Below are 12,691 nucleotides of genomic sequence, written 5' to 3'. Positions count from 1 at the left end.
TTTCATTACAAATAATAATAGAGATTATCCCGTATTAAACATTTCGTTGACCACATGAACTTGTGTTTTTTGAAGTGCGTGTGAAGTGAAGTGCGTGTTCTATCCCAAAGTTCTACACTGGCATTACTGCGTATTGATATATATCAATACCAATATATCCATACATTATTTACATTGTGTATTTTTGGGTGAAGAACTCAACCACAAGGTTGGTGACGGTACTTTATTTTGGCCGTTCTATTTCTGTATTACGTTTGGCGATTCTACCACACCATAGCATCTCACTGTGTGGTTTACCTTGTGACAGACCTTCGTGCCATCTATTTACCTGTTAGAAGCTCTTCGCCACTAAAGGTGTGTTATTAGCTCAGACGAGATTCAATCCATGATTATTGTTTGTCAGTCTTTCACGGATATTTAAATATCACATTTTATCTTTCGTATTATGTAATAGTACTATAAAGCACACTCCTTGAATAATTTTGCATATTGCTCTTATAATTTATTAGGATTTTCAGTTCGAACTAAATTTATATACTACTAAACAAAAATTCGAATTCCTGCATGCACCGTTAGTTGATTCTACCATTAAAGCTAGCTGCTACATATACGACAGTCTGAGCCGTGTTGTTCCATAGTTATTTTCTCATGGGAGTTGTTTTCGGAGAAGTTATTTTGTGGTTCCCTGTGAATGAATGAATGAATAAATAAATAAATAAATAAATAAATAAATAAACGAATGAATGAATGAATGAATGAATGAATGAATGAATGAATGAATGAATGAATGAATGAATAAATAAATAAATAAATAAATAAATAAATAAATAAATAAATAAATAAATAAATAAATGAATGAATGAATGAGAAAAAAATATGATATATGACGTAAATGTGATAAAACAAACTTACACATGGACCCACTCTGTTGGCTATTTCAAATTCCCGTAATTGTTCTTCAGTAACGGTCTTGGGATCGAGTATTACCAACTCTCCATCTTTCATGTAGTTCAGATCGTTGCTACTATTGCCGTCGTTGTCTCCCAAAAGACCAGACAATCCTGTCAACGTGGTGTAGACCTTAACACGGTTGAAGTGGCCTCTCCAAACTACTGCAAGTTCAGAGCCAAACGAAAGCAATAATGTTTCCCTTGTCGGAGTAGCCCATTGTATTTCTACAAGTCCGTTTGCAAACGACGTTGGTGATTCCACAGAGATCTGATCTTTCACATTCACACCGTTAATCTAATAATAATTAAAAACAACAATAAGTAATAACACAAATGCAAAAATGTCTTTCATTTCCATGCATTATGATGGTTATGATAAAAAAGAAAGCAGACAAATTACCTCAACATCATTGTCTTGAAGTAACCTAAACTTAACCCCTTCATATTCTATGTATATCTTAGAAACAAATGTAGCTTTCTCTCCTGCTGTGGTTCCCGGAACATGGTGGGTTATGATATCGACACTGGGATTAGTTGAGCGAAGTAGGTAATAATCACATGCATCTTTATCACCAATGAACGTGTAGCGTAATCCATCGTGTGTCTTTTCTCTAGGGTCGCCTTGTTCCCCGGCAGCTGTGGTATAGTAATCAATGCAAAACATTAGATTTGTAGTTATATTACTATACTACTGACGATATAACGTCTTTGCATGTATAAATCATATAGTGTACATCTATTTATATTTAACATATTCATCTACATATATCATATATTAGGTATATTGTATATCACCACATCGCCTTCTCATAAAAAGCATATATTTGCTGCCTCTTATTCGCCGGTTATTAAAGTAGAGAAGGGCGTATATGAACGCAAAATCAGAAAAGGAAGATAACTTACCAGTTGGATCGCCTGTTGGCAGAAAAATTGAAAAGAAATATATGAAATTAGTCTCATTCGTGCTAGGCGGGTACGTCAATTGCACCTGTCCAGTAAGCTACTCAATTCGATAACTACTCAATAACTTGAGCCTACTAACTTCACTACAAAACGTCTAACTTTGCATATGTCATTTGGCATTCTGCGATGAATGTTCGATGAAGGCTGTACTATTTGATTTAAATTACAAAACACAAAATTTACAAGTAATTCTATTCTATGATTGCATTAGTTTGTGACACATTTCCGCAGTATTTACTCACCATGTTGACCGAAGGATGGAACTGGAATACCTATAAAAACAAAACAGTATATTTAATTGTACCCACATTTGTAAGCATACATTTCTTTTTCATATACATACAAATATTGTACAAAGAATGTTTGTGATTTCATTGGAGTGAACAACAGTGGATCATGATTACAATTTTAATTATTAATAGCGCTTTGAAATACTTGAGATAATTTTATCAGTTTTGATGATTTGTTTCATACGTATAGGAATCCCGACTAATCAAAGCCTATGTGAAAACACAGCGTGGTAAAAGTATATTCAACGTACCTCCTATGGTGTCTTCACTAGCAACGTAATTCTCTGAACAAAATAATAAAACAGTGTTATGAATAAGTTTAAAAGTAAAATATCACATTTTGAAGAAAAAAAAATCATTCATCGATTCCAATATAGACCAGCATGCACACAATTGTTGTGTTAATAATAACTAACTACAAGATTAGATTTGTATGGAACATGTTGGTGAATTAAAAACTGTTGTCTGCCTTCATACATATTTTGTGTGTGTTTATCAACTTTACCAGAAACACAATATTTATTTTACATGTTATTCGAATTAATGTTTTGATTTCGATGTTTAATTGCACGTTTGTTCAGTTGAATTCTATATATTTTCTATCAAAATTGAATTCAAAACAACTTTTGCAAAATTGTATGTATTTTTCAATAATATTAATTTTGAACCACATTTATTCAATTTTCTCACGGCGTGCTTGACAAGAATAACACGATCGCATAGCAAGCGCACCGGCGATGCTTGCTTTGTAATTAGACTGAGTGCATCTACGACGGGTCGTGCCACGATAAAAATAGCCAAGATTGTTTAACATGAATTATTAGCGATGGGTTTGATGTTTAAACGATCCGTACACATAAGCGAAACGGTTGGACAAATTTGGTTCACATACTCGTCCGTTCGTTACATTGCCCTCAAGCACTGTCCAGTTATTGTTTGATAACTGGGCAGCACGTGGTACCCATTGACTAATAAAAACGCTCGTTTCAATAATCGGTCATAATAATGACCAGCATTTCCAATTGGCTACAAAAGATATAAATTTCTGAAAAATGAAAAAAACAAATGTGACTGGCGATAAAGGATTGAAGTCAAATAGGCAATGGTATTGACGATAGCAAACAAATAAATAAAAGCTAATATTGTTTGATATGTTATGGTAAGAAATGCATGGTCTTACCTGGTGCAGGAGCACCTTCGCCTGGTGGACCTAAGTTCAAACGAATAATAAATATCAGTCAAAGGTAAACTAATTGCACCATATAGTGATTAACATCGTTATATTTGTACGTGCGACAATACTGCTAATGTTAAAAGTGTCTTACCAACTGCTGCAAGTTCCTCGTCGGGAGGTAAATCTGTTTAAAAAAAATAGGACGATTAATAAAGGTCGGTGGTCGGTAGCCGCAATCGTGTGCGATGGATGTGAGCCGATCTCTACGAACAACAACGAATATTCATGCAGTACATATACATGTTTTCTTCCCGACAACCAGTGCCCCTAAGTATGTATATTTCAAGTGATAAATGTATGCGTGAAGAATAGGATCCAAATATTACATGACTATAATTTGTATAGTACGAAGTATTGACATTTTTAGAGTAGTTAGCATATTTCAAATCCGTATCATGCTATTGTATATGACATACGGGCAGTTGTTACCATAGATATTAAATGTTAACAATATTTACCCTCGGGCGATGGTTTTTCAACACCAAGCTCTGTCGGAATGAAAGAAAGCGATAGTTTAGTGTACAATTTCATTAACCGTGAAATTAAAAATTAAATAATCATCGTGTATAATTATTAAGTATGAAACCATTTGTGTTGTCATTGATGCTCGCGGGATTATGGTAAAACGAATGAGACACATTATTTATGGGATCACACAGCTGTGATCAAAACTAGTCACGTACCTCCGTCAACAATTGCTGGCTCCGGAAAGTAAACTGTAATTTAAAAAAAAAAACGACCAACATTAACTTCAATGCAGTTATTTTATAATTCTACAAAAACAATTACGAAGGGTTGTTTACGAAGGGGTACTTACGTCCAATTCTTCTTTCAACTGTGGGAGAAAAACAAAACAAGGAAGAGTTAATAAGGAAAAACGATTTCTCAACTTACACGTCACAGATACTCAGGTCATGGAAACAATCGCCCTGGAGCACATCGGCTTGTTTCCTGTGTACAGTATTGGCTTCTAATGGAGATTTATACCTTTTCCCTTCTCACAAAACCCGTCACGCCGCTAGTGAATATTTATTCAAAATTCACGCACTCGTAGCGTTCATTTAAAATTGTCTCAACACTGCTCACGCAAAACGCCACGGAAAGCGTAATATAGATACAACTCAAGTGTCTGGTGGGTGGTAACTATACAATACTTACCTATTGGCTTGCAACACACGTAACCTGTTGGGAAACCTTCGCACAGCTCGGGATCGTTTATAGAATTCAAGCCGTCGTTACATGTTATATCACAGAAACCACCGTAATGGTCCTTACTGCACAGAGCTAGCGAAAGAATAGGTAACAATGCACCGATGAGTTAGTCATTATAAATGCACAATGATTTAAAGTTATTTAAAAAAACGCCAGCACTATTTGGGCATGTTATAGAATGGCAAATTCACAGAATATGGTAATAAACGTACATTGCTGAACAATACAACACGTAAGACCCGTAATACACAGCATGTTGTCTGCTGCTAGTTCACCAAGAGGGGTGTTCGCACAGGATACCGAGCAGATACCTCCGACGGTGTTACACTCTTCTTCGCTCAAAATATCGGGGGCGGCTCGCACCTCTACGGAACCTATAGGAATAATGAATGAATAAAACAGTGTTAGTACACGTATATGCAATGACAGATGGATACAAATTCAACAATTTGGTGATGGTATGAGTTATAGAACAAAGAGGAATGAACAACTTGTAAATCGCAAAATTTGTGTGTATCAGTATATACAATATATTTCTTGCTGTCTTTGTTTTTGTTTCTTTTGTTGGCGCTGCTGTCCACGCTCCATGTGATAAACGTATTTACGACACGGACGCGCAATATAGACCATTTGATGACTGTTTGAATAAATATTGATGTTGATCATCCGAGATTTTATTTATCGATGCCCAAATTTTTTTTATTTGCACTTCACAATTTAGTGTAAGGAAAATAGTTAAATGGAATCCAGGGGCTATGATTATCTGCCAACCGCATTTGTTTGGAGAACCCCTGCAATGTACTCAAGTGCAATCGACAAGGTCACGTTTACGCGGACTGTATATAAAATATATAAACAAATATTTAAACAAAATGACTGGTACACTACGTGTACAACTTTGCGCTATGGTCTATTTGGCTTGAAACGTTGTGCTTTGCTGCATCGACAGATTTAGAATTCAACAACACCTTTGGATATCGCTTTTGCAAAAACTTGTGATTTTATGTATTTTGTTTAACAAACTCTCAATGACAATTACCCGCATTTATGTTGGTATTTATAAAAATAGATTGGAAACTTACTGATGCAATGGTAGCCTCCATCTTTAATTTCACATTCCTCGTCTATATCGCATCCAAATGTCTCACACTCAATAGTCTCTGGGCCCGTTACAATGCACATTTCGGAGCAGCCTTCAGTAACCCAGCGATCGTCCAGCTGTTGAACCAAATATTCGATGAGGACATTAATTTCCGCTTTTTGCAAGGAAAAGGGATGTAATTCAAAACGCCAAATACACAGGATCAGTTGCGTGCGGAATTAAGAGGGTTTAAATCTAGCAACAAATTATAAATAAATAAAAACTTGCTTTTTACACTGTGTAGAAGTTGTGACTTGTCATCGGATCTTCACATTTTCTATGAAATGAATCAAATGTCATACCAAATGCGAACTCCGATGGTGAGTGTTTGTCTATACGCATCGTATGAAATACTATCGACAAGGTTAATGACATGACGGATCACACTACCATCCGAATAAGCGAAGTAGATACAATTTGATATATACCTTGTGGTACATGTAGTTCTCGTCAACAGCTCCACAATTCTCGGGCAGGACGCACTCATCACCGCTCAATAGGTAATTGTCGATGCAACTGCAACCTTCAGTAGGGTCATCGGGGCATTCAGTTGAAGCCAAGGGGTTTAAGCAAGTGTTAGGACACGCAGGTGCATCCTCGGCGTACCGTGCATAGTTTTGGCACCGTAGGGCTGCAGAAAAGGGGAAACAGGTGATCAAAAAATAGTATGATACATGTGGGACCCTGGAGTGTAAAGGTGATCAATAGGTGGTCCTCGCGGCAAATAAACACTCGTTTTCAATACGAGTCGGTTTCAGATCTACTCCAAAAACTTTGCAAAATTTCATTCCAATATTTCGCATGTTTTTGTCATTAGTCGCAGTGACAGCAGTATGCTGATTTAAAGCTATGGAATACGGAAGAATACGGATCATCTGTGAAGATAGCAGAAAATGGTTCTAAAACCCCGCGTCAAATACAGCAATCAACGCGAGAAACAAATCAAGTGACCACAGTGTATAAGTAACAGAAACGCAGAGCAATATGCTGTAGCTCCTAATTTAAAATCTTGACAATGCAAGCGAATAATTGACGTTTCTCTGAATAAAAACCAAAACAAAGTATAGTAATATCACTTACCGCAGAATGTATCGGTTCGGAATTCTCCGGGAGTATAACCGTTCAATTTGCATTCGTCATAGGCTGTACCCAAGTTGTCACAAAGTGCCTCGTCTCTATTTGTTTTTGTGTAGCACATATCGAACATACATGATTCATACAAGCTAGATACAAGGTCAGGATCATTCAACCCACAGTCGTTGAATGGTCCATTGGGATCGATTATCATACCACACTGGTCATCAGCACGGTGCTCGAGTTCCATTTCGCTGGTGCAAGGTCTGGCTGTGTCAGTGACATCAAGGCAACTGAATGAACATATAAAGTGCAAGTGTGAACAAAAACTGAATCAATTGGCCAATGTTCTTAGGTGTATGATTATCTGCGAAGATTCGAGTTGATTCAGTCGTTTTTTCTCGATTCATGCACCTATTGAAATGAGAACTACTATATCTCCATTCACAGTATGCTACCTAACTCAAATGTAATTAATAAGCGTTTATCGTAATTGCGTCTTTTTTAACGAGACGTGATAATTAGTTTTATTCTACTTGATTAGTTCTGTGGCGTACATAGGTTTAACGAAATGTGTTCACATCGATAATGTTTAGATCTGTTATAGCTGATTACTTACACTGCTCCCACTCATATCCGTTATTTTAGGCCATATAACCGTGTTCGCCGCTAGACTTTGTGTTTATATCAAGTGATGATCGTTTTCAAAAAAAAGTCATGTCAGATATTTTTTTTTTAAATTTAGTAGCAGCTTGCTGTCACAGCCATGTGATGATAATGGCTACCACAGGACAAATTGTGTGGCTATCTGTTTTTTAATAAATGGTGCTCGCTGAACTGTACTCACGAGCTGTCCGTCTTCCAGCTATTACCAAATGTTACCCAGTCTTCCGCTATCGAGTTATCTGGCATCAATAAATCGTCGGACGTGAAGTCACAATTTCCGCACATACCGACCAGTTTCCCTTCGTATTCAGCAGGGGCTCCCATCTCAGCGCGGTTTTTGAAATCCCACGTCATCCAGAAACCGTAGTCCGATATGAGAATAACCCCCTTACCGTAATGGTCAAGACTATAATGCTCATTGATTTGAATCGGGGGTATCGTGTCAATTCCATCAATCTGTAATAATAAAAACGATCTTCAGTTTGGCTTGACATATACATATTAATTAAGGCAAATTAATATTAGGGTGTCGTACATTATGTACGAAGAGATACAGTTTTAAACCAAAGCAGTCACACCTCTAGTAAAGTTGATCGGAAAAGCGTCGGAGAATCGTTCGGTGAACAATCTCTCTATATATGTCTATATTGGTGAGCTATGATGTATGTTGTTCTTCATAAATGCACACTATAGTAAATTTGACATAAACGTTTTTGTGAACGACGATGCATGCGCAAATTTTTACAAGTGAATGAAACGTCGATGTTTGAGGGAGTTATTTTGAATGTGGAATAATTATTGTTAATACTCACACGAACTACGTTATTTTGGAACATCTTAACCTCTATGTAATAATCGTATTCTGAATCATAAAGTAAAACAGTGACCATTTCCGTCAATGTGACCACATCATCTTCATCTCGAAACTGATTTTTGGCAGTCACTATGAAGAGCGGGTTGTCGTGATCGGGGTCATTATCTTTAAAAAGCAGGTATTCGCAATCCCCCTGGAAATCAATTTTAGTCCCCTTCGTGTTGATGTAATGCGGATCTCCCCATGCGGCGCAGTTGCAAACGGCTGTAGTGAGAAATATTTCAAGGATATCAAAATACGTTCATAGCAGTATTGAATAAATAATAAAACACGACTGTCAGAAATGCAGTTCATAACCTATCGCGGAAGATGTTTAATGCATTCACACTGACATCGTGGTCGCATTTCCGAACGTAAGTGCCACCATTGTACGGCGCCGCACATGCAAAAATGTGTGCCTTCTCTAAGTCTAAAATATAAAATGACAAGCAAGATGTTTGAGATATGGATGCGCATCCAAAGTGACATCAAAACTCGCGCAATACGATATTTGCAGAAGATGTGAAATGAACACACGATAAAGGCAAGTTTGTGATTCCACAATACCATATTTATTGGAAGAGTATAGTTATATTCATTTAATAAATCTGTAGGGTCACTCATATATAAATATATATCATAGAATTGTCAAACATGAATATTGTCAATGCACAATGAATCATTTATTACCACCACCAACAACAATCGATTATACATACTATGACCGTGACAATACTTACTGTCTGGTAATGGCAGTCGCTTCTTACTGGGTTTGAATTTGCGAGCTTGAATAAGAAAAATATTCTCAGTTATTCAAAGCCTAAGACATGAACATATTACATTGTATTATATTTGTAAAATGCCTAATTTCACAATACACTTCGGGGAGGGGGGGTTCTAATTGTATATAGCCCAGTCAATAAAATTCAATACAAAATATAACACACGTACATGAATGCAGGAAATTCTTTCTTGAATCAATCGCCAAAATTAAAACAAGATGAAAGACCATTAAGTTTGGAGTACATGGTTTGAATCACATGAAGTCAATGAATTTTCTTGAAGCGATAATTCGCCATAGTTCCTACCTCCTTTTTTTGTTTTTTCTTTTTTTTCATGACTGCCTTTGCCGTGCTTTTTTTCTTTACTGCCTTTGCCGTGCTTTTTTTCTTTACTGCCTTTGCCGTGCTCTTTTTCTTCTTTTTCTTTTTTGTCTTTGCTTGCAGAGCCAGCTTCCTCGGCGGCTACGCCATCGTTCTCTTTACTATCTTTTTTCTAGTGTTTCATTGGAAACGAGAACATAAATAAAATAAGCCAATATAGTAATTATGATATATTTATAAAAATATTATCAAAAGCATAATTTCTATTCGCTTGCCTCTTTTTCTTTTTTGTCTTTGCTTGCGGAGCCAGCTTCCTCGACGGCTGCGTCAGCGGCTTCGTCAGTGGCCACGTCAGTGTTCTCTTCACTATCTTTTTTCTAGTGTTTCATTGGAAATGAGAACATAATTAAAATAGGCCAATATAGTAATTATGATATTATATATAAAATATTATGAAAAGCATAATTAATAATAATTAATAATAATTAGTAATAACAAAATCTATTAAAAGAGTGAGAGTGATAATCATTTTGTAATGAACATTGCATCACTTGACAAAAATCAATATCTTCGAGACGATAATTGCATGTAAAGAAGACATTTGATAACTATTCATAGAGCAGAGAAATCTTTAAAACCTCTCTAAATACGGAAATTAGGACAAAGCTCATTTGATCAAGTTCGATTAAACCTGAGCAAAATTATCGCGAATTGTATTGGTGCCTTGAATTCTGAAATATGTGTGCTTTCTAAACAGCTTGCAGTTCATCGCCCACTATTGAATATAGACCAAGAAACAGCACACCACCACTTGTTGAAGGGGTTTTCAATAGTCGGCATTTAGCTGAATGCGTTCAAGACACCCCAGTTTTCCAAACTTTATGCATAATGTATGAGCTGTCATGAATTTGTTTTTGCGTATCTGTTGACTGACTTAATTAGTTGATTATTAGCTGAATTGCTGTGTTATGTCTGTCATCGTTTAGGCCTATTTGAAGTTTTGGACGGAACTTGGCTCAGTGATTTGAAACTAATTACCAGATAACCGCCGCTATTCAGACTACTCATTCTGACAGTTGGTATTCGTAGTTGTTAATGTAGTGAACGATTAATCAAAAGATATGACGTATTCAGTACTTAGTGTTATTGGCTTTATGATTGAAGGTTACGCCCTAGAGTCTTTTTACTGCTTTGTAATTGGTTAGAGTTTTGAAAATGAATAAAGAGAGTTTGAGTTGGTCTTGAGGAGTACACAAGAACAGACTCAGTCCTGGAGATACTTGGGGCGAGCCCTGACGCAGTCTAAAAGAGTCTTGGGTCAGCCTTGCGATAGTCTTGGGGACTTTTCCCCAGGGCGCTGTGTCTTGTAGAGTACTCGACTGATCGACTAAGACGAGAGTTGAAACGTATTTCGTTGTGTGTGTCTTATTTGACTGTAAAGTATAAGTGACTTTCCCGATCCCATACCTCAAGGGGACGAGATATAGAGACGAGACGAGATTCCCCCTGACAAGTGTGGAGACCCCCGTGGAGAAGAATTCCCCCCTGATAGAGCTTTCAAAACACTACCTATCATTCCATACACCGTACCCGTATTCGTTTGTATATTGTTTGTACTAGCGCTTGTACTACTAATTCCTAACTCACAAGAAACAATTGTAGCAGTCAATTAATGAACAATGCATTGCAAAGCCGTGCGAGTCGTTCCACTACAATCGCTATATCCACACGTATCAAGGCATTTATATCAAAACAGGAGTTTCTATTTCCATGAAACGATGGGACCGGAAATGCATGTTCGAGCAAATAGGATTAATTGTGTGATCGCAGTAAAAATGAATGTTTTGAGAAAGAACGCAAACAACCTTACCAACTCAACTAAAAAATATAACAATGCTATTTGTCTTGGTACTGGTCGCCTGAATACTTGTGATTTTATCTATAAAATTATTGCCAACTGAAAGCTATACTAGCAACTTTGCTCCAAGGAAAAGACGAGAAAATAGCCAATCAAGACAATCTTACGTACTAACCTTTTTAGCAGCAACCACGCTGCAAACTGCCAACAGGACTAGCAAAATTACCAGTCTTGAATCCATAGTGAATATTTCTGTGGGAAGTAAATTAAGAATTTGACGGTACTCGAAAGCAAGCATTAACACCAATGTTAGGATATGTAACGAAACATGGCAATTATACATTTAAAAAAAACAACATCTAAAAACTGAAATTAGTTACTGTATATACACTTATACCCGAGTGCGTTAACGGCAATATTTCATCTAATCGTTCAATTTCTGAGCGTGTACGGAACCTTCTTCGTCGGTAGTCTCTCTCATCTACATACAAACTGGTCAAATAATCATCGATGGTGTTCACACTCACCTGTCTGTAGTCCCGAATGATTAGTCTCCGCAATGCAATACGTTATATAAGAACTATCTGGATTATTCCGAATAATAGACAACAGAAAATAAAATGATTGGCATCTGAATTATGTGGTAACACGTTGCGCGAAATGTGTCATTTTCATACAAAAATGTTCTACACAAAATTCAATCGTAATCTTTTTCCTTTAATTCCTTTAAAAATTGTGTAATGATTCCCATTCAACCAATTATATTGAGGAACGCCATCTGTGTGACTTGTTTCCTTTCAACGCACATTGTACATTTCTAATCTGAATGAAAATTAACATACATACATTTATGTACATATCCTTGGTTAAATAATTTACTAACTAGTACATTCATGACATAACAACCTGTGGTAGTTTGCTCGATAACATTCTCATCTTAAATCCGGTTCATGGTCAAGGTTTCTTTAGGTGAGCGAGAATTTTGGCTAACAAAATACTTTTCTCCGAATTCGACTACCTAATTATTTGAAAAATTTCTATAATTTACTGGCTTTTAAAATGTTTACCGAATACATATTTATGTTGCTTTTTGTTATTGTTTCTTTTACTTGGTTGGTTCGTTGCTTATATAGGCTGTAACTAATGAGACCAAACACCGGTAAATGACAGTACGCGGTATTCGAAACTTGCAATGGAAGGATCAAATGTACCATATGGGACTATCTAGATCATAGACGTACATACAAAAATAACATTTTTTTATTTATCGCAAGCACATTTTAATAAAGGTGATATCCGCCATAATTTTTCTGCTAAGAGTTGTCCTGCCCGGACGAATTTCGCTGT

General features: G+C 36.5%; 1 protein-coding gene across 1 annotated transcript; it reads right to left on the bottom strand.

Annotated features, from left to right (window-relative positions):
- Positions 1-477: 477 nt before the first annotated feature.
- LOC100369764 (uncharacterized) lies at positions 478-11,928 on the bottom strand. Its single transcript, XM_078008640.1, has 23 exons — positions 11,872-11,928; positions 11,520-11,596; positions 9,762-9,863; positions 9,472-9,658; positions 9,124-9,168; positions 8,343-8,608; positions 7,712-7,986; positions 6,871-7,157; positions 6,219-6,421; positions 5,732-5,867; positions 4,862-5,023; positions 4,596-4,721; positions 4,255-4,272; positions 4,121-4,153; positions 3,896-3,925; positions 3,529-3,561; positions 3,384-3,413; positions 2,455-2,487; positions 2,156-2,185; positions 1,854-1,865; positions 1,351-1,586; positions 913-1,245; positions 478-685 (listed from the first exon to the last, which is right to left on the bottom strand). The coding sequence occupies exons 2-23, from the start codon at positions 11,583-11,585 to the stop codon at positions 671-673; spliced, it is 2,658 nt and encodes an 885-aa protein (XP_077864766.1). The 5' UTR covers positions 11,586-11,596; positions 11,872-11,928; the 3' UTR covers positions 478-670.
- Between the last annotated feature and the right edge of the window lie 763 nt (positions 11,929-12,691).

This window comes from Saccoglossus kowalevskii, chromosome 22 (genome assembly GCF_978046115.1).
Source record: "Saccoglossus kowalevskii chromosome 22, keSacKowa6.1, whole genome shotgun sequence".
Taxonomy (NCBI): Eukaryota; Metazoa; Hemichordata; class Enteropneusta; family Harrimaniidae; genus Saccoglossus; species Saccoglossus kowalevskii.
This window is presented reverse-complemented; position numbering and strand designations above follow the sequence as displayed.